At 38.2% G+C, this 26,641-nt stretch overlaps 1 protein-coding gene across 4 annotated transcripts in view; it reads left to right on the top strand.

The window, feature by feature from the left end:
• Positions 1–17,570, top strand: part of NECTIN3 (nectin cell adhesion molecule 3) — a 40,742-nt gene extending 23,172 nt beyond the window's left edge. For 2 of the 4 annotated variants that reach the window (XM_081908488.1, XM_081908490.1), the window contains exon 6: positions 4,606–6,137. In XM_081908488.1, coding sequence (XP_081764614.1) covers positions 4,606–5,198 — 593 coding nt within the window. In that variant the 3' untranslated portion in view covers positions 5,199–6,137. Of the gene's footprint in view, positions 1–4,605; positions 6,138–10,153; positions 10,293–12,050; positions 12,136–16,318 lie in introns of those variants that run through there. The other 2 variants (XR_014167764.1, XM_081908489.1) reach the window with 2 other exon arrangements.
• The last annotated feature ends 9,071 nt before the right edge of the window (positions 17,571–26,641 follow it).

Below are 26,641 nucleotides of genomic sequence, written 5' to 3'. Positions count from 1 at the left end.
CTCCTACCGAGTGATGATGACCTCCTGTCTAATTTGTGGCAGTAGAAGAGCAACCTTTCATTGACATATAACGAGAACCGGAGAGCCTGTTTGTGTGTGCATGGCCACAGGAGGGTGGGAGAGCAGGTGGGCCTAAGAGACCAGGGAACTGAAGAGGTTTTTTTTTTGTGGGGAGGGATGTAAGAAGTAGAGTCCTTCAAAAATCAGTTTTGCTATGTGTGCTTTTAAATTTGTTCACAACTGACCTGGAATTAGGTTAGGGTAAACAGTGAGGTAGCCAGATTTACTGATGATACCAAAGGGTTCAAGGAAGTTAAGAGAAAAATAAATTGTGAGAAGCCACAAAAAAGAATAAATTCTTACCGTGTGAACATGATTTATGAAAATATCTATACTTTGAAGTGCTGGAAAATAGATGGTAGACCTGCAACAGTTGCATTCTTCATTCTTTTAAAAGCAAACTTGATATGAACATTAAATTACAGTAGAAAAAAAATGAAAACTTGTTAAAGTTAGGGTTAAATTTTATCCTTTATATAAGGATTTCCTGCAGTCTGACTTTTACTCTTGATCTTCTCAAGAAGCAGATATATGTTCTTATGTTTTATGTACAATACAATATCTAAGTCCATAATGGGACATTATTTGTATGTTTGGTTATTTATTTATTTATTTATTGCTCAAGGTAGCATACATAATTCTACCCATTTTATCCTCATAATACCCCTGTGAGGTAAGTTAAGCTTTAAGTTAGTGAGTGACCAGCCCAAGGACCTCCAGTGATCTTATTGGCTGACTGAGAATTTAAACCCTGGTCACAACAGGCCCTAGTTTGGCAAACAAACCACTACACCACGCTGGCTATCTTGTTCTAAATATTACAGTCAGCATCCTATACAACATATATCAGCATCTATTGCATTTAACAGAACATCTTCACTTTCAGTTGTTTAAGAGATAAATGTAGTTACTTTGCCCTGAAAACATCCAATCTTACATGTTCAAATTCACGTTAGTCATTAATATTCCAACTTCATAAGCTATATGTTCACTATTTTCTGAGCTTAATGCCTGGCATTTGGATTTTGTACTCCAGTGCATGCAAACCTCTTTTTTTCAAACAGTTGTATTTTGGCAGGTCACACTTTTGCACATTCACAGGTTGCTGGATCAAGCATGGTCTCAGGTACTGACAGACCACGCAGTGTCTTGTGTAAGACTTAGGCTAACTCAAGCTATTTTGGAGGTTATTGGCCTGAGCTGAAGCATTTGACAGTGTCTTATGCCTAAACAAAGCATTAAACGTACAGACACAAATCTATGCCATCTCATAGATGTCACTCTTCTAAAGGTGTGGGTTTATGATTTGTAGCAAGTCAAAGCTGCTTATGGGAGTGCACACCCACTATTGTTTATTGATTTCTACAGTGGCATGGTGGTGCCATGCTTGGAAGTGATTTGCACCCAAATGAAGTGTTGAATCATGCATGTTATATCTATATGTAAATTCCTATTGATTATTCACATACATTTTTTTCCTACTGATCAATCGTTCGTATTAAGTTTTGGGTCTTTTTGCTGCTTATTTAATTTAGGCAACAGTTAAGCTATAAGCGTTTGTATTTGAACAGAAGTCATGCATGGGTTCTCATTATATGAAGTTTTGAATTTGAAATATGTTAAAGTTAAAGGGGTTGGGACCATGGAAAGTCCTGTATCAGCAGGGATTGAAGGAGAAGACTGAAGGAAAGAAGTTGGCTTGTAAGGAATAGAAAGGAGAAGAGTCTCTGAAGGAAGTTTATAGGGAAGCAGCTGTTGAAAGCAAATTCCAGACGGGTAGCAGTCTGCTACAACAAAACCAGTCTTGTACACATTTAGAGACAAACAGATTTATTTTGGCATAGGTTTCATGAAATAAAACTCATCCGATGCACAAGGTGTCATCCTTGGTTGGCAGATATACCTGTCAGCTTGTAATGGGTAGAAAGAAAAATAATAAAAAACAGTGGGGCCGAAAAGCCATGAAGGAAGGTCGAGGGAGGGGTACTGTACATAGACTTACTTTCCTCTATTCTTCCCACTCCTCAATTTATCTGCCGTCTTACTGGGACAGTCTGAGCAGCCCACAAGCTTCAGGTCCCATCATTCCTCTGCCCTCTAGCATCTAATTCTGATGTGACCTTGAAAGAGGGAGGGACTAAAGGAAGAAGAGGAAGCCACCAAGCCCCTTCCATTGCCACAGCTTTGGCTAGTTTTGCATGCCTTGGCCTGGGATCATGAAAAAACTCAACAGCCACTCCCTCAACAATGCTCCCTGTCTCTCAAGTAGTGTGGACAGAAGGTCCTCTGATTGCCTACTCAGGCCCATGGTGTGCTGCAAATAAATTCTGTTGACTGGATTGGTATACTGTAGAACAGGTGTGGGGTGGAAGAGGAGGAGGAGGAGGAGGAGGAGGAGGAGGAAGAGGAAAAAGCTCCCTGACATCACCCTGATCAAAAGGCAACCTGATTTTCAAGACAACAATTTCAGCATGTTTCCAGATTTCCCCCTTTTCTTTTTTTCTTTTTAGCCTGGTGATACTTCTGTTTCGGAAAATGATAGAAACTAATTAAATATTTTCCACCTACTTCATACAGGATCAAAGAACTTTATTCACTCCTTTTTAAACTAAACATCATTACTCTAGATCAGGGGTTCCCAAACTGTGGTCCATATAAGAAAAAGTAGCAATTAAAATATGATTGAAAATTATACAGCATTTAGCACAGTGCATTACAGTTGCTACAACAAGCGGGGGGGGGGGGGGGAGAGATCATGAAGTTGGCTAGCAAGACACTCAGCAATTTTCAAGTGATCCATTGGAAGAAAAGTTTGGGAACCACTGTTCAAGATCCCTATGTTCATCTATGTAGTATCCCCATTTTACATGTAGTATCCCCATTCCTCTCCTTTCTCTTGTTCATTTAATGTACTTAATATATACATAAAGAATTAAACAACTCACTGATGAAAGTGAGTGAATTATGTTACTTAATGACAAGTGGCATAATAGTAGTAGCATAGACCTAATAATAGTAGAATTTTTTGAGAAAATGGGTTTGTTATTCAAGCATGTCAAAAAAGGCTATAAAGATTATATTATGAAAGTTACTGTTTATTGTATTTTAGGATTTAATTTAATTATTCAGTGTATAGCCAGCTAAAAAATAATAATAATAATAATAATAATAATAATAATAATAATAATAATAATAATTACTTAGATTGTATTTCAGTCTTCTGGATTTTGTCTACTTAATTAGCCCACACAGGTAATTATTTATTTGAAGAAGTAGTCTAAACGTTAACAATAACATTTCATGAATAGCCTCCTCCAGTGGGCTATTAGTTTTTTAAATAGTTTTAAAAAATAATTGAATATTCTAAAATGTCTCCTACCCTTTTTTATATCACCTAGAATTCACTTGATAAATGTGAAGTATATTAATACTATTATATTTAGGATCCAAAGAACACTACTTTATGTATGTCCTAGGGTTTGGGCATGATGAGTAGAATTTTTTTGTTTCCTCTGACATATCCATGGCTCATATCACAAGCAGCTTATGTAACTCAACATAATTTCAAGATCATTGCCATGTGAGACTGAAAAGGGATCCACTATTTGTTATACACAGCTTTAGACTGTCACATAGAGCAACTTTTGTTTCTTTAAGCAATTTCCTTATCATCCACATACAACAGTTTCCAATACACAAATGTAGTCTTAAACACATCTTGCATAGTCAACCCTTAACAAACCTGAGCAATACTGATGCCAAGTAAAGATTGTATGTGTTATTTGAGCTTTTAAGTACCCATACCACAACAGAATAAACCTGCAACTTTAGGTGCCAAATATTAGAAGGTTCATTAGGTGCTTTTCATAGAAATTGAATAAATCATAGAATTGTAGAGTTGGAAAGTAACCTTGAGGGTCAATATTGAAATAATAAACAAATTTCTTATGCTTTGATTTGTTCCACAAGTCCTTTGTTTTTTTAGAAGGTTCCTATTTTGATTAAAATGTTTCTTTAGTACTAGTGAGAATTTTGGAAGCATTGAAGTACACAACAAACTTTTTAATGCTGCTATCTTTTAAAATCTTGTAACTATCAAATTGAATCCTACCACTACATACATGGTCAGGGGAAATGAAAATAATGAAGAACTAACTTCAGCATGCAGCTTATAGTTTTTCATTCTCTAACCAAACTATATATAATACATTATTTCTTTCATTCTTAACTCTGCCTTGGAATATAAGAAAAGGTTGACTTTTCAGCTGATGGCATTGATCCATGTTTGCTCTAAAACAGCATGGGAAAAAATTGTTGATGATATTGTTAGAGTAAACTATTTTTTCATACTTCAGTAAGCTGGTCCAGAAGTTAAGTCTGCTCCCTCTACCCAGAGTAATGAAATTAAATGAAGAATGAAAAACTATGTTGAAGTACACTTACTTACTCATCAACTGTGCTTTCTTATCAGCTCTTAACTTAATGTAGTTTGCATTGACATTTTCTGCCTTTTCTGTGTCTTGTGTATCTCTGCTCTTTCATTAGATCCTCCTACTACTACCACTTCACCACCCACGATTCCATGGCTTCCTTCAACTGATGGCATCACAGGTTTAGCAACTCAGCCAAAACTAAAGCTTTTCCCAACATCACCATGGCCAGCAATGCAGGAAGACAATTGGGGCACTATCATCGGTAGTGCAGTGGGCGGGGCTCTTTTCCTGATATTTGTATGTGTCTTGGCTGGAGTTATCTTGTATAGGAGAAGGAGGACGTTCCGTGGTGACTACTTCGCTAAGAACTACATTCCACCATCAGATATGCAAAAGGAGTCCCAAATAGATACCCTCCAGGTAGAGGATGTGGATTCTTACCCTGACAGTGTGAAAAAGGAAATAAAACATCCTGTGAACAGTCACATAACTAAAGACTACTTGGGAGAATCTGAAAAAACAGACTGGAACAAAGTAGACACTATTAACAGGTACCAGGACAGGTATGAAAGACCAATGGATTACTATGAAGGTGGAACACTGGGAATGAAATACTTAGGTGAAGAATGTTATGAAGAAAATGAAGATGACTTAGTTTCACATGTAGATGGCTCTGTAATATCTCGAAAGGAGTGGTATGTCTAAAGAACACCTTCAGGTCTTGACTATACATAAAGCTCCTTCATTAGCTGATCACTTTCAGATTGTTTATACTTTTTCTTGAGGAATAGGTTTTTGAAGTTGATTTTCAAGCTTTTTATATTCTAACTTGACAATTGAAATGTAAAAACCTCATTTAAATGTATTGAAGCTGCTTTATTATTTTTTTCAATGCTGTACTACTGTCTTTCACAAGATATGAATTTTAATATAGTGCTTTATTTGGCCTATAGCACAAGATGAACAAGTGCTAAGTGGAAAAAGAAATTGTTATAAAAAGTTTGAAATGAAGCAACTGTCTTTGCTTGTGACTACAAATTTATGATCAAGACTTACCTTGATAGTACTTTTTGATCCATAATTCTAGTAAACAGTAACATGAAACTGATTCAAGTACAGAGCTGATCTAAGGTACACTTTGTTTACAAAAAAATTTATGACATGAAATATTCTGATGGCACAGTTTTTTCAAAGCTTTATTTTTAGGTTTTCTGCACAGAATTTAATACCTCTACATTTTTGAGCCTTGCCATTTAGATACTGTAGTAGGTGGTACCTTTTACAGATGACTTGTTGCACTGAACCTGCTGCAATAGACTTTTCAATGAATAAAGTCTTGCAGCATAACAGGAACTCTATATTTTTACACTGCATTTTATTTCCAAGCACTGGGATGTAAGATTCCAATTACTTCAGTTGTGTTTCCAGACTCATCCTTTCCAGAAGATCTATTAAAAGTTATTTTGTTACAATACAAACAGTTTACCCTACCTAAATGGAAAAAAGTAATGTTCAGGAAATATTAGGTTTCCATAACATTAATTAAGCACAGAGCTACAAATGCATTGAGTTGAAACCCAGATGCAACTTCTGTATTTGAATGAAGATGCATTTTAAGAAATAAACTTTTGGCTTTTCACAGAATTTGATGGTACAAGAAGTATTTGGACTGTCTAAAGAAATGTTGGCTAAAAAGCAGGGAAGCATTAAATGCAGGAGCAAATTTAGACTTTGTAAGCATTTGTCACTATGAAAAGCATGGCATTTTTTGAAAGAGAAGGATGAAACACTTTAGCTTAAACAGAAAATATGCTAGCATGGTATATTTCATATGAGGCATTTTGAGACATTTATGCTGCTTGAAAAGAATTGGAGTAGTGCAGTAAAATTACTATTAAAGTAAATTATTACTTAATAGATGGGAGAAACAAATATACGTAAGGAGGGATTGTCTCTGAAGGACATAGGAAATAGAGGCAACTGTGTTGTTTAAAAATACATCTCACATATAGGCTTTAGAATACCTAGTTGGTTGTGTAGAGAAAATAGCACAACCAATAGGAGCCCATCATACTTGCTTAGAAGCAAATGCCATTGAAAATCTTATGTTCAAACATGCTCAAAACTGAAAAGGTAGATGAGTGTTTGCTCAATAGAAACTTCTTTAAAACATTTGCATATGAAGAATTAGATGAATTTGGTAGCATGTGTACAGACAATATTAATGCTTTTTAGCTTCCCAGTAAAAACCTTGGAAGTAATATGAGCACATTACATAATGACTTGCAGTATTTTAGAGCTTTTCAGTCAGTACAGTATCTGTATTAAGGTGCAGTTTTGACAGCACACTGTGACTTGGTTGCTATGTCTTCAGAAATGTGACTGCAGTTGAGTATAAATACATGAAACAGGTTTTCTACGCGTCTCTATCACATTGATAATTTAAGTGGTAACACTATTTTACTTCACCAAAGTATGTCTTCAATACATTTGGAAGTAAAATTATTAAACCATGCTTGCCTGTGAACTCAAGTGAGTTTCAATAATTGTTTCATGGATCTGATCCATCAATGGCTGAAGTTCTTACTTCAGTTAGCTTTTGATCAGGCCACAAGGTAGCAGGTCCTAATTTGTGCGTGTGTTTTTTGTTTGTTTTTTTAAAGCTAGCTCATGGTCTTAGGAACATCTCCATTGTAATGCCATACTTTTCTGTAAGCCCTCTAGAAAGCTTTCTTGTAACACTCAAATTTAGAAGCAAGTACCTAATATTCTGTGTTTTCAATATAAATTTGTTAAAATTTGATCAAGAGCTTTACAGTTTAAAATGAAGAGGTTCATACTAGGTTTAAGATGTTCAGTGTTGCAGTGTTTTTACCTAATGTATGTTTGGTGTAAATACAGAATTGATTGTAAGTATGAATAGTTGTGTGAAATAAATCTTTTGTTAAATTAATTTCTTGAATGCAGGTCATATGCACAAATGATGGAAAGGCATATAAAACGTAATAGAGGTTAGATTTGTGGTGAGGAAACAGGTAGACTAGAAAATGAGAGCTGAATACAGAAAAAACTGTTGAATTAGTACTTCTATATAGCATCTGAAATACTTAACTATATTGGTAAAAGTGTTCATAGATTACTTACTAGTCAACATAGCTGTCCTTGATGACAGATTGTATATTTTGTACTCCATAGTCTAAGGTTACACTTAATTTTTAGCTGCAGAAAGTTTGGTCTTCTGTTTTGCTTGAAGTTGCCAAATTATTTTACTCTGTCAACTATGGAGAAAAGTTGATAGCGATAAACACAAGACTTGAGTTGGTCTTGCCTTCAGATGACTCTACGCATATAAGAATCCCCAAACAAATAGAATCCATACACAGGACAAATATGGATTGTGCCCAGTGTATTTTGTAGTACTATTTCTCAGCATGTCCAGAAAACATTTGCTGCTGTAGCCACCAACATGCCTTTAGTGTTTATATACAAAGTAGCTATCATTGAGATGATCCTTGTTTAAAATCAGATGAGCCAGCACAAGTTGATTTCCAGAATGAATGAAAAACGATTGCAGCATAGCATAAAGAGTTTGAGTTTTGTGAGTTGTATCAGCTGGGAGACAACCTAATACATAGCTATGTATGTATGCTTTGTGATGAAGATTGTATGCTTGTGTGATGAAAGCATATGTGCCTATTTTGTCAATGCTGCTAAATATATGTATACTTTGGTGTAATCATGTTCGTTGGATTAATAGCTTGGGAGTCATTATGCAGTAGCAAACTTCCAGACACTCATTCTTTGCCAGTTGGTTGTTGCGCATTCCATTCTTCCTGAGAAGAGCTGATTTTGCAGCTTGCTAATGATTCCCAGGCAGTCTCCCATTCACGCAGTTTTCAGAGTCAGTTCTATGTAGCATCAGTAGAATTGCATTGTGTGCCTTCAGACCATTCTTTGGGCTGCTAAGTCAAAGAACCCGGTTGATAGTATTCTGCAGTTTGCAAATTACATCCAGTGTGTAATAAATCACAAGTCCTCATGAATACCGATGTTGAGTGTGAGAAGTACTGATTGTTCAGTTGGGAAATAGATTGGAAAGGGAAGGTGTGTACCAGATAAGGGCAGATCATACTTAATACTCATATTTGCCATGAATGAACAGGCTTTCTTTGGTAGGGGAAATGCTGTAGTGTGGCCCAAGTGAGCTTAAGTTAGATCCCCTGAAAGCAGTGGCCTTTTTTTAACTTAATTTTTGCTTTGGTTAGCCTTGGTTTCAATAAAACATTGTCTTATATAGCTTGTCCCTGTATACATTTGTTGATACAGGTGCGGATCTTTCCTCCAAGATGAAAAAAAAAGCAGTTTGGGGGTGATAGTGTGAAAATTCTTATATGGGAATGAATTAAGAAGTACCCCACCTGTACCTTCTGCTTTGGATTTCATCCTCCACAGCCACATTTTGCAAAAGGAAAAACATAGGGACAAACTATACACCGTGTGTAGTTGAGACATGTATAAGTAATATTTTAGGTGGATTTGGGCATTGGTATATAGACCTCCGGTCTAGACCTTTCCCCCTTGGAAATGATGTCAAAATTCAAAGTAGACTGTTATATGAACGTTTCCCCCCCATTCTTGCAGCTAAAGCTTTTAATGGCAGTGTTGCATGTTGGTGAAGCAAAAAGCAGTGCATCCATTCATATATTCTGAGATATCTGAGATATGGTGGAGATAAAAATAATGCTAAAGATATTTTCAAATACTTCTGAAATATTTAAGCAATGATTTGCACATACAGTACAGGTAACACATTTCATTTAACAGAGTAACTGGGCAACTAATTAACTTGCCACTAAAGGGTAACACTCTTATTGACCTACCACTGTGGTCCACTTCTGCTATGATGAGTCAATTGTGAACATTTCTAATGTACCTGGTACAGTTCCTGGTTTTCAACATGTCATTGAAAAAAGTTACAGGCCTTCAGATTTTTAGAGATTTTGTTTGTGTTTTAAGTAAAATAAAACAATGTCTACTGATTTCTACAAAAAAAGATACAGCTAGCACATTTGATAGTAAAATTAGATAACTTCAGATATCGTTGTTTTGTCCTATCTCAGGGATATAGAATAAGCAAAGTTGCTTTGGTAAGTATAACTTCAGTAGCTTACGCTTTTGCATTCTTAAAGTATTAGATAACTATTTCTAAACCAGACGGAACTTTCAGTATAACTGCCATTTATTTTTGTATGTTGTTCCTATGCACAGTCTAAAAACAAATGGTTCTGTTTGTAGATTGAAATACAAAAGTTTGCTATGCTAAAAATTACTTTTCCAGACATTGTTAAAGGCATCTGTCTCAAATACTTAATGCCTTGTGAGTTAAGAATTGAAAATCATTTTCATGTCAACGTATTTTGATTCCTCTTTTTTCATCTTTAAAAGTTTAAGACTGTATGTTCAAATTCTGCCTTCAGCAATCCTTTTTTAATATTGCATAGCTGTTTATGAGCCGCATGCAATGGAAATGATAAATTGTAGATTCCACAACATGTTTAACTCAGAGGCAGCTAACTTTATTTCTTTTTCCTGAATTTGAGGAGTTTTGATAACATGACTCATTGCTTGAAAATCATAATGCATGCTGAATTACATTTCAGATGTTCCATTTAAGCAGTCGTCATCAGTAGCTGTAGCTGGGGCTGTAATAGGAGCAGTACTTGCTCTCTTTATCATTACCATCTTTGTGACAGTACTACTGACTCCCAGAAAGAAAAGGCCCACTTACATGGACAAAATGTAAGTTTTTTGTTTGTTTCTAAGCTGATATCCTTGCTTTCTAAAAAGCTTGAAGTGTTTACTCTCCCTTTTCTCATGCTATACCATTTTATTCTGCTTTAAGGCACAGTCCCTGTAGTGCTAATACAAAATGTCAGCATACATTACTCAAAAATATATATACCTAGTCTAAGAACTTTACACTAGCACAAATTAAAAATTCTTTGTGTTTCTAATGTGTTTATTTTATTTTTATTTAGAAAGATCTGTAGACTGCTTAATCACAAAACTCTGTAACCAGTATACATTATATACTTATTGAAAAAGCACAGCTAAAATGATGCCATCTGCATTGATATCAGCAAAGGCTAATTATCTGTTATTTGTAAAGTTTGGCTTTTATGTTTCTGTTGAATATGTTGGTGGTGGGTGGGTGGAACCCCTAAAATAATATTGTATACCTGCCTCTATACGTTGTACACCTAGACGTACAATAAAGGTGTTGTTAGGTTTAAGAAATCATAGTGCTTCCCTTTTAATTTCTCAATAGTCTCTGACTGGCTATTCAAAACCTAGCATCTTTCTGACTTTCTTTATAGATATTCTATTGGCTTTTAGCTTTAATTAAAAAAGAAAAAAAGAATGAGTCTCGGTTTCCTACTGGGTAGGTGTGGGTGTGGGAGAGATAAATATGATGATCTAGAAATCATTCATAGTTCTACCCCAGACTGAACTTAATTCACCTTCAGTTCATCCAGCAATGTTAAGCACTACTTTCAGAGATTTTGTAAACTAGTTCTGTGAACTTCATTCAGCTGACCTGAGGGTCATGGTAGATAGCTCATTGAAGATATTGAGTGAGTGTGCTAGCGATCATTAGGAAAGGAATAAAACTACCAATATCCTAATGCCATTATAGAAATCTCTGGTGCGGCTACATCTGGAATACTGTGTACAGTTTGGGTCACCTCACCTCAAAATGCATATTGAAGAGTTGGAAAAGGTTCAGAAAAAGGGCAACCAAATATCAAGGGGATGGAACGATACCCTTATGAGGAAAGATTGCAGCCTTTGGAACTTCTTGGTTAAGAGAAAAGGCGAATAAGAGGTGACATGATAGAAGGTTGTAAAATCAGACATGGCATGGAGAAAGTTGCAAGCAAAAAGCTCCCCCCCCCCCCAGCTCCCAAACATAAGACTAGAACTCCTCAACATTCAATGTAGCTGAATGTTGGAAGATTCAGGACAGGTAAAATAAAGTACTTTTTTCATAGTTAAACTATGGAATTCTCTCCTCCAAGTAGCAGTGATCGCCACCAACCTGGATAGCTTTTAAAGAGAATTATACAAATTCAGGGAGAATAAGGCTGCCAATGACTACTAGCCAAGATGGCTATACTCCAGGGTTGGAGGCAGCAATGCTTCTGGAAACCAGTAGCAGGAAATTGCAGGAGGGGGGAGTGCTCTTGTGCAGTCTTCCCAGGTGCATCTGTTTGGTCACTGGGCTAGATGGGCCACTGGACTGATCCAGCAGGGCTGTTCTTATACGATGTGCTCTGTTTCTCTTTATACGGGTATTGCCTGACAAATCTGTTGAGTTATTCAAACCAATGCCATTTAAGAATTTTTCGCAAGTGGGATACTTGCAATTTTATATTAATGGCATTTCCTATTATATGACCAAGGAAGTTTCCATTTTACTTGTTTACAGCTGTAATCTACACTTGATTCAATTATTTCTCCAATAGTGGTGACTAAACTCCAAGTTTTCCAATGCAGGATTGATCTTCCACCAACACACAAGCCTCCGTCTTCATATGAAGAAAGAGCTCGTTCCTTGTCTCAGAAAGAAATAATTCTTCCAGTAAGTTATTGATGAAGCATACTTCCAATGTTGCTTAATACAAATTGATCTATAGAAGATATTCAGTTGACATAAGACATTATTTTGTTACTCAGTTGATATAGTATATTTCTGCCAGCCAGACTTCTAAGTAATTACACTAATCTATTTAATTCCCATATGAGGGTTTAATCAGGTTCTTGAACCTCAAAAGACTCTTATGGGTTTATCCCAAGCTGGAGTCCTCTCTGAGAACGAACCTCAGATTGCATTATATATCTGAGTAAATGTATGTGTGTCTTGTCAAGTCTGAAGGGTGCATGCTCATGAACTTCATTTTTAAAATACTTGGAAGTGAGTGTTGAAGGAATTGCAGGTAGTAAATCTTCTGCAACCTCATCCCCACAAGAGTTCTACTAAGACTCATGGCAGAGTGGCAGCAAATCTTTAGGGGTGGGCAGAGGAAGGTGGGAGAAATACTTGTTCAGGCAACTTTATTATTAGGTCCAGTCACGGATGACTCTGGAGTTGCAACGCTCATCTTGCTTTACTGGCCGAGGGAGCTGGGTATAGCTTCCGGGTCATGTGGCCAGCATGACTAAGCCGCTTCTGGTGAACCAGAGCAGCGCACGGAAACACCTTTTACCTTCCCGCCTGAGCAGTACCTATTTATCTACCTGCACTCTGATGTGCTTTCAAACTACTAGGTTGGCAGGAGCAGGGACCGAGCAACAGGAATTCACCCCGTTGTGGGGATTCGAACTGTTGACATTCCGATCAGCAAGCCCTAGGCTCAGTGGTTTAGACCACAGCGCCACCCATGTCCCTCAACTTTATTATAAGCCTACACAAAGTTCTTTTAATTTCACCCCCACCCCCATTCAAAGGAATGCTCGCCCACTACCCACTGAAAGTAATGAAAAAGTATGGGCCACATACTTTGATTCAGCGTAACTCATAATGGATTTCTGTACCACATTAATTTGCTTTTCAGGAGCCCACATTCTGTATTGTTACTTAGCCACCCAAATCTACTGTTAGGTTCCTCTATGGCTATAGAAACCAACAGGATCGGAGGAATGCAGCCACTCCAGAAAAAGCTAGAGTTAGCCCTAACAATATGAGGCAGTAATCTTGCTAGCCTGCGCAGTCAACAACATGGTCACCATTGCATTCTGACTAGGAAAATCTTTCAAAGGCATGCAAGTTTCTGGTCACTGAAGCTTCCAGTATAAGATTGTGTAAATCCTTGTGTTCCCCAACTAGCAGTTGAAGCCCCTGAAATACTGATGTAAAAGAATATTGTGAGCAAAACGAGGTTCGGGGTTAAGCTGCCTGGTTAAAAGTTCTAGACATCATCTAATAGTGACAAAATATAGTCTAGCCAGGCCCCCTGCACACACCATTCAGAAGTAATCGTGCAGTATTATACAACTGAATAGTTGTTTGTTTAGTACACTATGAAGCAAAAAATGTTTGGCTTATATTATAAAATATCAAAGGAAGTAGACTAAACCCAGACAAAATATGACTACCAATCCAGAAAGCAGTATGACTCCACCAGAGTCAAATGATTTTCTAATGTTTGGCTAACAAATCTCAGAAGAGACTGGCATAGTTCAGTTTTGGCATCCACTTGTAATGAAAGCTAATTGGCTTTGCATTAACTATTGCAAATTCATTGCATCCAAAACGAGAGTTAAAATAGTGTTGCATATTGGAATCTTTACAGAATACAAAGCTGCTTCACTATAGTTGCTCAAAATTATGTAAGGATGAGCTGCAAGCAAGATACTTGTGTTTGCTTTATGTGTTAAAGATTAAGCCAATGTTGGGTTGAGGTTGAGGTAGGGGGTTGGTATTCATTTCTGAGGTTTGGAGATTCTTGTGTGCAAGTACCATAGAACTTTTTTTTTAAAAAAAACAATTCCTTCTCAATTCTTCTAAAATCAAGGTGCTTATGAAATTCTCCTTGTTTTCTGTATTATTTTGTGAAATGATACCAGGTGATAAGAAGACATAAATGCATTCTTACTGTGTACATTGCTGTAGCTGCATGTGATTGTGGTATAAGGCACATTCATACCTATCTTAAGGCAAGATGTTTTCCTTAATTTTTAAAAAATATTTAGTGCCTTCAAACATCCATAGAAACAACAAAATAATACTATGCAAACAGAAAACAATTCAGCAGTAACTAAAAGCACAGCAGAGTGATTGTTAATTTCAAATTTCAAACTTCAACTGATACAAAACAAAAACTTGACTTTCTGGACAGCCAGCAAGGATGATACTCTTCACTTGGGGCAGAAGTTCTCTTAATACTGGGCTGCCTACAGAAATGGCCCTGCATTGTGGGGAGGCTAGACCTTCCCTACAAGATGGATGAATCTGTGGCAGGTCCTCAGCATTAGCTCTTAAGTGTCAGGAAGATCTTGTTTCTTGAAGCATGTAGTGACTGCCCCAACACTGGTCATCACAGCAATCCCAGTAAGTTTGTCACCCAGCAAAAGTCCCGATGTGCAAGTGGACTGGAGTACTGCCACTGTCGTGCCTGCTACTTCTTCACTGGCCACAGCTGGTGCAAACATTTCAGCAGCAAAAGATTATGCCACAGATCGTCTACTGATGAATCCTTCTGCTTGAAGCACTGCTGAGACAGAAACCAAATGCCTACTCTCAGACCTTCCCCACTTTTCCACATTGATCAGTCTTCTTTGAGTCTTAGGATCCAGATGTTTGCAGTGGCTTAGAATCTGCTACTTGCCTTTCTCCCATCTAGGCAGCAAACAGTTGCCTGGTGTCCAAAACTAGGTGAAATGCAAGGTGCTGTAAGTTTTTATAAACCTGAGTTTTGAATGAGAAGGAGGACATGGATCCAGAAGAAAAGAAAATACCCTGTTTCTGAATAACAGTTTCATATTTCTGCCTCCATTGCAAAGTGTTGGTTTTGACCTTTAGGGTCCTAGCTTGGATTCAGGGTACTTGGAGGATAGCCACTCCCAACATGTACCTGCCTTAGACAGCATCAGCATCTTCAGAAGCTCTTCTCCAGGTGCCCCAATCAGGTGAAATGTGCAAAATATTTACCAGTGGAAGTGCCTTTTCAGTAGTGGCGCCCTAGTTATGTAATGTCCTCTCCACACTTTGCACAATATCACAACCTCTCCTGTGCTGAACAGCCTGGTCGTTAGGAATGGTTCCCAGAATGCTGGATTCCTCACCTCTAACCAAGGGCAAACAAGATAGTGCGCATAAACTCAACCTTGTGCAACTCAGCCTTTCCCCTGAAAAACACTCAAGGAAGAGGTCACATGGACTGCTGAATCAAGCAGAGGGAGCAGGTGCCACACATTCTTTACTGTTGGGTTTTTGCTTCAGATGACCCCTTGGTAAAAAATTGTCACTACTATATCACTTGGGACGCGGGTAGCACTGTGGGTTAAACCACAGAGCCTAGAACTTGCCGATCAGAAGGTTGGCGGTTTGAATCCCTGCTACAGGGTGAGCTCCCGTTGCTCGGTCCCTGCTCCTGCCAACCTAGCAGTTCGAAAGCACGTCAAAGTGCAAGTAGATAAATAGGTACCGCTCTGGCGGGAAGGTAAACGGCGTTTCCATGCACTGCTCGGGTTACTAGAAGCGGCTTAGTCATGCTGGCCATATGACCCGGAAGCTGTACGCCAGCTCCCTTGGCAATAAAGCGAGATGAATGCTGCAACCCCAGAGTCAGTCATGACTGGACCTAATGGTCAGGGGTCCCTTTACCTTTACCTTTACAATATCACTTAGTATGGAAGATTATGTCCATATGCAGAATAAATGTGGGCCTTAAATGAAGCTTTTCAACCATTAAATAATACTAAGTTTTGAAGACTACTGTAAAAGGGAGAATAGGCCTTCATTCAATATTTGTTTTTCTTTTACTGAGCTGTCTTAATACTGTTTTAAATTGCATGTTGACAAATATTAATGGTACTGAATGTGCTTTATATTGAAGAAAGTATAAGTTACAGATAGTCCATATCATTATACTATAAATTAAGTAATTGTATTTATTTATTTATTATTTAGGATTCCGCAGCAATTAGTTCGTCTAGTTTGAGTATTGTCATTCAAGGACATACCTTTTAAGAAGAAAGCAATATGATGAAGAAGCCAGATAGATTTTTGTATCATACTTTAATCATCTATTTTGTTTTTTTAGAAGATGGTAAACTGCAGGCAACTGAGCTATGAAGAAGAAAATTCCTTGGCTCATGATAGTCATCAGCAAATGTGCCCAGCTTTCAAGCAAACAAATTGCAAAGACTGGAGCAGCAAGAAGCATCCTGAGCCAGACAATAGAAGAGTGTATATCAATCCCAGGGAACATTATGTTTGACTTCTCACCTGTAAATTGATGATCAGAAGTAATATGACTTTTCTAATAACTGTTTTATATCATATGAATTTCTAGCTTATATGATTTAGGTTCAATGAATGCTTTGCCTTCTCTTATTGTGGAAAAAATGAGGCAAAGGAAATGGGAATAGTAGTAAAACTCAAATTTGTAGAGAACAGTGTTTCTTAATGCTTTACCACAGATTTCTGTGTATTTTGAAATTTCTATGTATTTTTATTCAACTTGGATGGGGGTATAATGGTGAAATTAGAACCAATTTTTCTTAGCTATTCCTCTGAATTGTTTCTACCTAACTAACCCTATAATATTTACTGTTGTGAGTTTGTCCAATCTCCCCCACTCTGCAGCTTCATTGGCTGCTGCTTTTTGGAGTATGGAAAGTTGCATTGCAATGACATTGCATCATGTGTTTTGTAATCTTAGATATTACTGGAAGAGAGAAGAGAAGGCATGGGGTCTTGCATTTGGCTACAGCCATGAATGCTTGTAACAGTAAAAACCAAGTGCTCATTTACTGATTCGTTGCCTTATAGGAAATGCTGGAAGGTGTTGCCTACTTCATAAATGGACGGTTTTGCTACTGTCCTGGGTTAATGCTAGCCTAAATTGTTACCTTGCCATTTAAAACAGTGGAGCACAAATTTTCAGGATTCACTTTCATACCAGTGATTCTTACCTAAATCAGATTATTTTAGTCATTCGCTTAATCAGGCATACCAGAAGTAAAAATTGGAATATTGAAAAGGTAAAGAGTGACTTCATGTACTACAGAAAGAGAAATAAAAATAACGTAGCAAAAATAATGGATAAGCTGTTTGTTTTTGTTCCATTATTTACATGAGTGTAGAAAACAATTTAACAGGGAACCCAGTTGGATGCAGTTTCTTCTGAATTTCCCATATTTAGTATTTTTTAGCTAATTTCTTTGGCCCAATTATGTGTAATCCCATAGCCATAAAGGGCTCCTACGTTCAGTCTTTTCATTTACATCGCAAGATGCATCGACCAGTTACTTTGCTGCTTTGTTCTCAAATGTAGTAAAAGGTTGGCTTCACCTAATGTGTCTTATTTAGACCTGCAAACAAGTGGGGAGGTCCTATCATGCTGCCAATAACAGGCCAGTGGGAGGTGTAGATAGTTCTACAAGCCTACATTTCATTGGTTTTCATCCTTATTATGCGGAACAATGTTAAAGGTTCCATGGGGTTTATAGAAATGCAAATAGGCCTTTGAACAGAGTTTCAAGTTTATTGCTGAAGGTAAGTAGCAAAATAAATGGCAAGTAACCTTGAAATGCAAATTATGTACTAAGATGTAGCTTTTATGTAAAAAGCCTGGCTAAGTCAATTGTGCCTGTACAAACAAATGCATTTCAGTTCTATATGTAAAGAGGTGTAGCTTGATTTAGGTGCACTTAGGTGCCTACATGATTTTGTGTTTTGAGCACAGAGCTTAGAAAAATGGATGAGGTATGTATAGGGAGATTAGTGAATTTAGAGCAGACAATAAAGTTTCAATAAAGACACACTGTTTAAACACATATTCATATTTTTGTTGCTTAAAAATGTATAAGTGGTTTTGCATTTTAAACACAAACTTTGTTTTTAATACTTATATATGTGCCAATGTCAGTTTGAAGAAATGTGAAAGTAGAAAATTTGCATTGAACTATTCTAAAACATGCCTGGGTGGATAGAAGAAGTTGTTTCATTTATTTCTGCAGAGTAAGCAAAATAAATTTGACCCAAGCAGGATGAGTGGATTGGGCATTGGTTTTATGTATGTTCCCACCCCCATATAGAGATTCATTAAGATCTGGTCTAAATCTCTGTGATTTGCCACCTGAGAGGTCTGTTTCAAGACTCCCTCCTCACTGGGTCCCCTCTTTCAAATTTAGCTGAACGTGTAGGCATGACAGAAAGGAATTTACAGAATTTGCCACTAGGCATTTTTTTGAAAATATGCAGCAGTATCTGTGGCAAGAACCATGGAAAGTGTAGTTCCTGTGGTTCTTGCCATAGGCATTAACTTGCATTCTCATAGCACTGCTTAGGGCCCAATAGATTCAATACTGTGAGTGGTTCCAACCATTACCAGGTAGGTTTGCAAAACAGCAGTGGCAATGGCACTTCTGGTAGGGTGACAGCCCTCACTGGGCTCAGTCCAAGTCATGGGTTGTATTGAAATACCTGGAAACAGAATCATATAATTGGGGTCCCAAAGGTCATCTACTCCAACTGTATCCAGGTACAGAAAATTTACTATGACAGCAGTGGCCACTTATCGGTGATAAGTGGCTGTCCAGCTTCTGCTTTAAAAACCTCTAACAGGAAAATCCACCACCTTCCAATGCATTCTATTCCATTGTCAAATAGCTTGTAACACTTGGAAGTTCTTTGTAGTGTTTATCCCATTTCCTTTTTCTTGTAATTTTTCTGGTGGTTCCCTTGCTGCGAGAAGCCAAGTTTCAGGGAGTCAGGCATAGGTCCTTCTCGGTAGTGGCACCCGCCCTGTGGAACGCCCTCCCACCAGATGTCAAAGAGAAAAACAACTACCAGACTTTTAGAAGGCATTTGAAGGCAACCCTGTTTAGGGAAGCTTTTTAACAGACTATTATATTTTAATATTTTGTTGGCAGCCGCCCAGAGTGGCTGGGGAAACCCTGGCAGATGGGTGGGGTATAAATATATCATCATCATTTCAGAATCATCAGCAGTTGAAGCAGAGTATCCTTTTCTGTCCCCACTGCCTTCTAAATTTATCAAAACATGTTTATAGTATGTTCTTTTCCTTTTGTCATCAGCTGCTTCAGAGGCCTGTTTTCAGGTAGAAAGGTAGGGCTCTTTTTTTAAAAAAATATGTTATTTCAATTGTTCTGGCAATAGGAGTATTTTTATATATCATGAGAATTGCATTTCATTCTTCAATATAGTGTTTTATCTGGTTCACTTATTTAGGGTAAAGAAATCAATGTACTGTGGATTTTTTTTAAAAAAAAGCATAGCTCCATAAAATAGTTCTTATAGTTAAGTATTTGAGTATTAAAAATCTGAAACACTAAAGCGTTGAGCCAGTAGAAGTTACACATTGGAGGAATTTTTGCAGAAGGTCATTCACCTCAACTCTTGAATTTACTAATTTATAATTGATACTGAGCTTTGAATTCGGTTGCAATTGAAGTTACTACAAAACATTTATCTACATAATTTGTTTTTTCCTACCCGTAACTTTGAAAGCAAACTTGTAAATTGCATGCTTACAACCAGTTCTTCTCTAGGTTAAAGATAGCTATTGGAAAGCTATAGCTAACTTCTGTCATCATAGTGGTGTGTCCTTCCTCAAGGCCATGCTAAAATATATTTCCAAATGCTTTCTTTATTGCGGAAGCATATCTTAGTCTGTTACCAATACTAGTTTCGGCTTTCTGTTCTTATAAAAATTCCCTACTAAACGGATTTGCTTGATGTCACTCTTGAATTGCAAAGTGGAGTATATGTGTGTTTAAAATGTATATAAGGGCAACTTTCAGCATACGTATCAGCTGATAGTTATGGCTTGACTCCTTTTATTTTTTAAAAAAAGTTCATCGTAAAGTGAGCTGTCTGTAGCCCATTAAAATGTTAATGAAAGCTTCCTCTTCACTTGAGCATACTTCATCATACATCACATTCACCCAGTGCATACATCACATTATTGAGCATACATTCACCCAGTGTAATACCAGCTGCACTGGCTCCTGGTGGAGTACAGGATCAGGTTTAAGGTGCTGGTTTTAACCTTTAAAGCCCTATACGGCCTAGGACCCTGATACCTATGGGACCACCTCAACTAGAGCCAGGGCTTTTTTGGCTGCGGCTCCGATCTGGTGGAACGCTCTGTCACAAGAGACTAGGGCCCTGCGGGACCTGACACCTTTCCGCAGGGCCTGCAAGACAGAGCTGTTCCACCAGGCCTTTGGCCAAGTCGCAGCCTGACCCCCTCCTCTGGCAATCTGCACAGAATTTTGCTTAATGGTTGCCACCAATTTGATTTTAATTAATTTTTATAATGAAATGTTTTTAGAACGTTGGATTATTTTGATTGTTGTTAGCTGCCCTGAGCCCAGCTTCGGCTGGGGAGGGTAGGATATAAATAAATTCATCATCATCATCATCATCATCATCATTATTATTATTATTATTATTATTATTTCTCCTGGTTCTTCCAGGTTTGGACTGAAACTTTTTGTTGCATTGGTTTTACACTTTTAAGGATGGGATGGACTGGGCTCATGAAATAGGTTGTTGTTGTTGTTGTTTTACCATAGAGCAGGTGTGGCCAGTATGGTGCCCTCCAGTGGTAAGGTAAAGGGACCCCTGACAATTAAGTCCAGTCACAAATGACTCTGGGGTTGCAGCACTCGCTTTACTGGCTGAGGGAGCCAGCTTACAGCTTCCAGGTCATGTGGCCAGCATGACTAAGCTGCTTCTGGCGAACCAGAGCAGTGCACGGAAATGCCGTTTACCTTCCCACCGGAGCGGTACCTATTTATCTACTTGCACATCATGCTTTCAAACTGCTAGGTTGGCAAGAGCAGGGACCGAGCAACGGGAGCTCACCCCGTCGTGGGGTTTTGAACTGCCGACCTTCCAAACGTCAAGCCCTAGGCTTTGTGGTGTAACTCACAGCTCCACCTGCATCCCGTTGCCCTCCAGTGGTAGATCCATGCTATTGGCAATGCCAGTTGGGGTTGATGGAAGTTCTAGTATAGCAACATCTTATTAGTCCCTCATTAGTTACCCCTGCTGTAGAGTTCATGGCAACCTGGGGAAATGTCAGTACTTGCTTAACACTGGATAGTTCAGATAAGATGCTGACGAGGACCAGACAACAATTCAGGCATCCTGCCTTAGGAAAAGCATTGAAATGACAAATCATCTAATGGTATGCAAAAATATTTTCATCGTATTACTAGGGCTTTCTAAAACCTAGAGTTTTCCAGATGCATGTACAGTCGTTTTTAATACATTTCCGTGTGAGATGGTAATGCAGTTTAACTTTTCAAAAGCATGTCAGATTTTTTTTTCAGTCTTGTTAACCCAAGCCCAGAGAATTGCGTTCTGCATTGGTGATCATGTTACAGAACTAAATCAATTTCAGACTCTGAATATAAAATGTCTACTCCTACCTTTTGCATAGGATTAGCAATTGAGATATCACTATGTGTTTTCTGCTTGTGCCCAGACTAAGTTCTGGATTATTCAGCCATGGACAATCTGGTTCTCAAGGCCATGGGTGAAATATGTTGACAGTCGCTACACTTAACTGTATAAAGGAAATCAAAACTTGATTAAAATTTAGCAGCCTTCAGTATTTGCCTGTATGAAATGCTTCAATTCATGATGATAAGGGAAGAAGAAACCAAATAATATTTGTTGCTGCATTCTAGAAAACCTTAGCTCAACTACACAGTGTTTCCCTACACAGTGTTTCTATAATGTTATTTGCCTGCTTGTATCCCAATTCTCATGGTAAAATTCAGCAATGCAACATGACATAATATTGTTTTATCAAGTGGAGACATATCTACAAGTAGCTAACAGAACTGTAGAACAAACAGCCTTACATTTTTGGGTTACTGTATGGTGTAGCGAGATCTCACTTGGTCTACAAAATGTGAATCACTCTGCCAAATACACTTAAGTCTACCCACTAACAGGGACTCCCTATACAATTTAAACTCTCAGGTGTTCACAATGCCTGAACAAGCCTATAGTGTCTCTTTGCTCATTGTGGACAGTTTGCTTCCTTTTCCTTTCTGTAGAAGGCTATTCTAGAATTTTCATTGCTGGTGGGTGATTGGTGTTTTTCTCCCCTAGTCCCTGGACAGGTGATTTTGCTTAAATGTACCATACAACTGGAGTAGTGTAGCTAATTATTACCATTATTATTATATATTAAATTTGAATATTGACCTTCACCCAAAGATCACAGGGTTCACAACATAAAAATACAGTTCATCGTTGAAGTTGCTTCTCTGCCTTCATAGAAATGAATTTTGAGTAATGCATGCCAGTGGCGGGTGTGACCAGAGGAAAAAGTGAACAGAATAATGAGAGAGACTCAGCTTTTTGCACACTAGGCTGCATTCCAGCCATTCAAAAGTCAGAGGCTATTTCTGCGGATTCAGTATGCACATTTAGCTCCCAGTCAAGTAATGAGAGTGTAGAAAAATTACATGGCATGCATGCATGTGCATGTCAACTGGTAATATTTTTTTTTAATTTGAATAAACCAGAGAAGTACTTAATAGCATAGAGAATCTTGATATGCAGTCCAGGTGCTTTCAAAACGATGTTCTTTCCTCAGACTAGAGTGAAAAGGGATCCCTCCCTGTTGCGTGCTAGCGGAGAGCATACCCAAATATAGAACAAAACAGTTCTGCAACATTTTTGCTGCCCTGACTCTTTGACATTAACAATTGTGCAATGGATTGACTTCATAATTGCCACATGCCCTGAAGCTTGGAGCCAGGGATGCAGCAGGGGGCCCAGATGGTTACCCAATGTGATCACGAATTGGATATGCTGCCACTCTTCATGGGAAGCAGAAGAGTGCCAGCACTGGGTAGTTGTATTCCAAACTGTCCCCATTTTTGTTCTACATACTTCCCCCTTCATTTTCAGCATCAAACTTGCTTCTAGTTTCTACAAGCAAACAGGTCACCTCGTTCCTGCCCAGACAATGAAATTTCAAAAAGGATAGAAAAAGTGTTTTTTTACTCCCTTTCCCAATATTCCCAGATTAACCATGGTTTTTTTTAACCTACTTCCAGAATCTGGCTCAGTTCAAGTCATGGATTGTATTGAAAGAACTGGTTGCTGCAGCCTATATTGTTACCGTTATCATTGCTTATTAAATTTGTATACCAACCTTTATCCGTAGATCTCAGGGAGGTTCATAATATTATTATATGTTTAGGGAAGCTTTTAATGTTTGATGCATTACTGTAGTTTAATATTTTGTTGGAAGCCGCCCATAGTGGCCGGGGAAGCCCAGCCAGATGAGCGAGGTATAATATAATATAATATAATATAATATAATATAATATAATATAATATAATATAATATAATATATAAATTTGTACAGATGAAGCCCCAAGGTAAACAGCATCTGTTGGTTACTGTCCGTTGTACTGGACTAAGGGAACCTTTCATTGGGAAGAACCAATAAAAATGTGGAATTCATAGTAAGATGTGATGATTAGAGACAGGAGGTAGTGCTAATTGAACTCTGGCCTTTTTGTTAAACCGATTCTCTAATAAGTTGGCAGCTCCAGGGTTTTAAGGTTAGTTTGGCCCTTACGTTTTCCAACAAGTTTACAGTTAGGCTACAAGCACTATAATCCTCTGGCACTGAATGGGACACTTCATCCCTTTGCAAATATTAGGTGGGGAGGTTCCAATCTAAATTATCAGTATCAAGGTGTTTGAGGTTTTAAAAATTGCATTTATCATCCTGTCCATTGACTAAGACTCAGCTAATGTTCTTCGTCTTCCTTTGCATGTTCCAGGAATGGACATTGCATTAAAATAAAACTGATGAAGCATTAAAATCTTAGGAATTATTACAATTTGTATGTCAATTAGTTTTTCCTTCCTTTGAAAATAAATTTATGTTGTGATAAATTCCCTACACTCAAACTTCATATTTACTAGTTCACAGATTTTGCACTACGTATCCTTTTAGAATTTTATTCATTCAAAAACCTATATCAGCTTTTCACCATTTGGTTCTCCAAGCAGTTTATGACAATAGTGTATGCAACATACAGAATCTAAAACATAAACCTCCAAAATTAAAAACCTCAAGTATTTAAAAACTCCAGAAAAAAAGAAAAATATGAAAAGCATTAAGTGTTCAAAGGCCTTGGGAAAAAAAACCATTCTGAACAGGCACCTGAAACTCAGTAGGGAATGTTGCTTGCTTAACTTCTTGGTGGAGGGAGTTCCATAGATATGAGCTCACAACACTGAAGGCATGATTCCTCAATGACATCTGTTGTGCTTTTGGCTCTTGGGGAACCAAATGATCTGAGTGACCAACTTGGGGTGGCTCGGATAAGGCTGTCCTTAAACCATCATGGCATAATGCCAGGGAGGTGTGGGAATCTACCCTCCTCCTCCCTCCCACTCCAAGAAGAAAAACATGGATATCTATTTGTTTGTTGTCATTCTGGAATGCCTTATACATTATGATGATGGATAGAAGGTGGTGCTAAATGACCTCTGACCTTTTGTGATTTCCTAGATAAACTTGAGGTTCTTAATCTGAATTTGACATGGTAGCTCTATTAATGACTGTTCTGTCATAGTTCAGTTGCCCTGTGCATCTTTCACTGCCTTTCGTAATAAATCAAAGGCTATCTGTAAACCTGATAATTAATGGAGTTGTAACTGCAGTTCAGTCAACTGAGGTGTGCTTAATCTTGGAGCTCTTTGGTTACTCCCCAAGCTTTTATCAAATTGCAACGAATCTCCCAGTTCAGTCTAGGAGCAACATATTTATTGCCAAGGCATAGAACACGATTGGGCTATGGCTAGGGAGGGAAGGATGGGGAGAGGATTGTAGTGCTCAGCTCTCCATAATTCGGCTGCACATTACGGTGTCATTTGTTAATACCAGATGTATAAGAAGGATGTTGACAAGTTGGAACATGGGCAGAGGAGGGCTACCAGGATGATCAAGCCCTTTAAGGGGCTGGAGACCCCAATGGCACAGGTGGTTCCATGAGTGCCTCCAGACTGCACTTCTGATCTTCAGAGATGGGCCAAACTGACACCCACCATTTCCCCTCCCCATGTGCCCCAGAATAGCCTTTCCTAACCTGGTGCCCTTCCAGATGGAAAACATCTGGAAGGGTACCCTTGAATGAAGCCACATTTGAGACACCATGGAAGAAATAAAACGGCAGCTGGGCTGCCAAAAGAACTCTTGCTGCCACAGAGGCCGTGGCTACAAGGAAAAGGAAGACGCTCCCTTGCTGCTGGTTGGTGAGCTGCCTTGGATCCTGACACCAAGCTTTGCACATCTTCCCTGAAGTAATCATTGCTCTCTTCTTTCAGAGGCTTAAAATATGACTGTCCCCCGCCCTAATTCAGCTGGGGGAAAAATATGTTCAGTCCTTTGTATAAATATTGTAGATCTTGGGGATGCAATTACCCATCCTTTGCATTTGAGTCATAAGAGATGACTTCAGCTGCCGGTTGTGTTATTCTGAAAGCAAAGCTTAAAGTATCTGCCTCTCTAGTGCCTCAGATGTAGCTATCATCTGCCCCATTACATGCTGCTATTATCTTGGTGGGGAAGCATTTGTGCGCTGTAGCCACACATCCTGCAGGACTTCTATTTTCATTAAAGGCATAATTTGCGAACAATGGCACTTTTAATAATAATAACAATGGTGATTATGTTATGGTTCCTTCTTTGTGCCAACAATTTAAAGGGCGAGACTTTTTTGCAATACTGCTTGCGGGAGTGACTGCGGGGGCTGTTTCTGCATTTCATCATTTACTACTACACCACTGTTTGTATGTGTGATTAGAAGTTGCACCGATAGGCATTTTAAACAGCCATGTATCTTTGAGATGCTGGAAAAACATTGGAAAGAAACCAGATGCACATCTGTAATCTCTAGGCATTAGGGGCTCCTGATCCCAGCTTCCTGCAAAACATCTACGTAGCTACTGTTGAAGTCAGAATCCTGCACTAGATAGAACACATGCAGGTTCCAGCAATACAATTGTGGCTCGCTCTTATACCATGGAGATAATCCGGACCCTTGCTACTTTTTTTCTTCCCCTTTTGTCAGCTGCATAAGACTTAGTTGAGCTGAATGCCACTCTTAAGATTTGAAAGAAAGAAAGAAAACAAGAATTGAATCTGACAGGTGTATCCATCTCAGGGGCTGAATGGAGGGCACACAAGGGAAGGAGAGATGGGAATCTGTTAATAAGACCCATTGGTTAAATCTAGTCCTGACAATTTATTTGGATTTTTAAAAACCCAATAAGATTTAGTGAAATCAAATGATGGAACCACTACTTGATTTGGTGGTACCCAGAGTTAGGTGCTGTGGTGGATCA

The sequence above is a fragment of the Podarcis melisellensis genome (assembly GCF_964234715.1).
Source record: "Podarcis melisellensis genome assembly, chromosome: 4".
NCBI lineage: Eukaryota > Metazoa > Chordata > Lepidosauria > Squamata > Lacertidae > Podarcis > Podarcis melisellensis.
This window is presented reverse-complemented; position numbering and strand designations above follow the sequence as displayed.